At 49.4% G+C, this 2,718-nt stretch overlaps 1 protein-coding gene across 1 annotated transcript; it reads right to left on the bottom strand.

Moving 5' to 3' along the window:
- Positions 1-1,494: 1,494 nt before the first annotated feature.
- LOC131658920 (uncharacterized) lies at positions 1,495-2,334 on the bottom strand. Its single transcript, XM_058928167.1, has one exon. The coding sequence runs from the start codon at positions 2,332-2,334 to the stop codon at positions 1,495-1,497; it is 840 nt and encodes a 279-aa protein (XP_058784150.1).
- Between the last annotated feature and the right edge of the window lie 384 nt (positions 2,335-2,718).

Here is a 2,718-nt window from a genome sequence, read left to right as displayed (position 1 = left end):
TATGTGCTAGGAAATAGTGTCTGAGTCTTCGGGCTGAGGTTATTAACGCGAGTCCGACCTTTTCAATTTGTTGATATCTGATCTCGGGGCCCTGGAGTGCTTTGCTTGTGAAGTAAATGGGTTTCTGGCCCTACGAGGTTTCTCGTATCAAGGCCGCGCTAACGGCCTCGGTGGCTACAACGAGATAGATGTATAAGATTTCTCCATCTTTCGCTCTAGATAAAACTGGTGGGCTGGATAATGTCCGCTTGAGATGGGAGAGGGCGCGTTCGCACTCTTCCGTCCATTCGAATGTGGTCTCTTTGCGGAGGAGTTTGAATAGTGGTAGGGCATGCTGCGCGGATTTGGCCACGAATCTGGATAGTGATGTGAGCATGTCGTTCAAGGTTTGAATTGACTTTTTTGAATTTGGAGTGGGAAAGTCTGAGAAGACCCTGCACTTATCCGGGTTGGCTTCAATTCCTCTTTCTGTTAGGTAGAAGCCGAGGAATTTTCCTGCGCGGACGCTGAATGTGCATTTTTTGGATTGAATCTCATTTTACACTTTCGGGCTTGCTCGAAAACCTTTTTAAGGTGAGCGGCGTGATCGGTTTCCCGTTGGGATTTGACGATCATATCGTCTATATAGACTTCGAGCATATCACCTATCTCTGCTTGAAAGACTTTGTAGTAATAGTTGCCCGATTCGGTCATGAAGGCCTTATATTTCTTATCGGTTTTAGCCATGGGTATTTGATTATACCCAAAATATGCGTCCATGAATGAAAGTAATTTAAAACCAGCGGAATTATCGACTAATTTATCTATGTTAGGGAGAGGATAAGCATCTTTTGGGCAAGCCCTATTAAGATCGGTGTAGTCAGTGCACATGCCTCATTTTCCATTTGATTTTTTAACAAGTACAACATTGGAGAGCCAAGTAGTGTACTTGGCCTCAGATATAAACTTGGCCTCTAGGAGGTCTTTTACAGCTAGTTCGGCCGCAGTCGTTTTTTCCGGTGACTGTTTTCTTCTCCTCTGAGCTACGGCCTTGCAGGTCGGGTCGATGGTCAGGTGATGGCAAGCCACTTATGGGTCAAGTCCGGGCATTTCTGCAGCGCTCCAGGCGAATAGGTCGGCGTTCTCACGGAGGCAAGCTTTGAGTTGCCTTTTGGCCAGGTCTGGCAGGTCTGATCCGATCTTGACTCCCTTGGTTGGATCTTCTCCGAGGGCTACGAGCTCAAAGTCTCCGTCCGGAATTGGCCGGAGGATCCCTTCTGATGCGCCTGAGTTGATGCTCTGCTCGGGTTCTCCCAGAAAACGACTGTCGAGGTCGACAGTGTCGATGCGGGGCATAGACTTGTTGGTTTCTGAAGTAGCGCTGGTTGCTGTATTCTCTTGGGCCGGTATCTTTATCGCGCTCAGGCCCTTGGTGGAGGCTACGAAACACCTCCTGGCTGCTTCGATGTCGCTGTTGAGTGTCGTTACTTGTCCTTTGATCGTATAGTATTTGAGCTAGAGGTGTACGGTTGAGGGAACCACAATTAGTTCGGCCAGAGTGGGGCGTCCGAGGATGCACTGGTATATTAATGGGCAGTCGATGACCAAAAATTGGACGTTCACTGCCCTGGTGGTCTTTGCCGACCCGATCGACACTATGAGTTCCACGAATCTCCACGGCTTGGTTATTGTGCCATTGAATCCTTGTAAGTCCGATCCTACGTATGGTGTAAGGTGACTGTCATTCAGCTGCAATGTTTTGAACAATTGGGAGTACATGATGTCCACTGAACTTCCCTGGTCGACCAATATGCGTCGCACGTCAAAATTAGCCATCCGGGCTCGGATGAGAAGAGGGATATTCGCGTTAGGTGCTCCGCCGGGAAACTCTTCTTTATAGAAAGATATTGAGGAGGGACTGCCTTTGGCGTGGTCGAAGGTTGAGGATATGTTCGCGCTGACCGAGATTAGCTCATCGAACTTGCGTTTCACGGATCCGACACTCAGTTTGCTGAAACCTCCGCCTAATATAACCATTGCGGACGGGAACCTTTCCCATGTGCTATGGGAGGAATAGGTGGTTGCTGTGTTGGCCCAGTCAGGGAGGTAAAAATCTTCCGGCCTGGTAACGCTCATGGCTACTTTCATGGCGGGCGTATCTTCCGCCGGCTTTTCCTCGGTGACTGGTTTAGCTTCTCTAGTGGCCTCCTGCTTCTTCGCATACTGTTTCAGATGTCCCTCCCTGATTAATATCTCTATGGCATCCTTAAGATGGATGCAATCTTCGGTGTTGTGCCCGTGGCCTTTGTGGAATCTGCAGAATTTTGATTTATCAACATTTGGCCGGGCGGGCATGCTCTTAGAGAATCAGACCTTGCCCGTCTGAAACTCGGAGTTTGCGCATTCGTTCAAGATGCGCTCCCTTGAGGCGTTCAGCGGGGTGTACTCTCGGAATTTCCCCGCAGGTGCTTTGTAGTCCTTGGGGTCCCGAGTTTTATCATCTTTCTTTTTGTCAGTTCCCCCGCGAGACTCATCTTGGCGTGCATTTTTACTGCTCTCTTCGTGCCTGGAATTGCGGACGGCGTGGGCGGCTTCTTTCTCCTCATATTGAATGTAGGCTTGGGCTTTGAGGAAGAATTCGTCAAGAGTGGCTGGAGTTTCAATTCCGACGGCTTTAGCGAAGTCCGAGCGTGGTCGGAGGCCGCGCTCGAGCAAGAACTTCTTCATATGGACAGTGGT

Source organism: Vicia villosa, linkage group LG3 (genome assembly GCF_029867415.1).
Source record: "Vicia villosa cultivar HV-30 ecotype Madison, WI linkage group LG3, Vvil1.0, whole genome shotgun sequence".
In the NCBI taxonomy this organism is placed as follows: Eukaryota; Viridiplantae; Streptophyta; class Magnoliopsida; order Fabales; family Fabaceae; genus Vicia; species Vicia villosa.
Note: the sequence above shows the minus strand (reverse complement) of the source record. Positions and strands in the feature narration are given on the sequence as shown.

What these genes read in the sequence shown, in the direction of transcription:
- LOC131658920 (XM_058928167.1), bottom strand. Translation starts at nt 2,334, where the DNA reads ATGCCCGCCCGGCCAAATGTTGATAAATCAAAATTCTGCAGATTCCAC.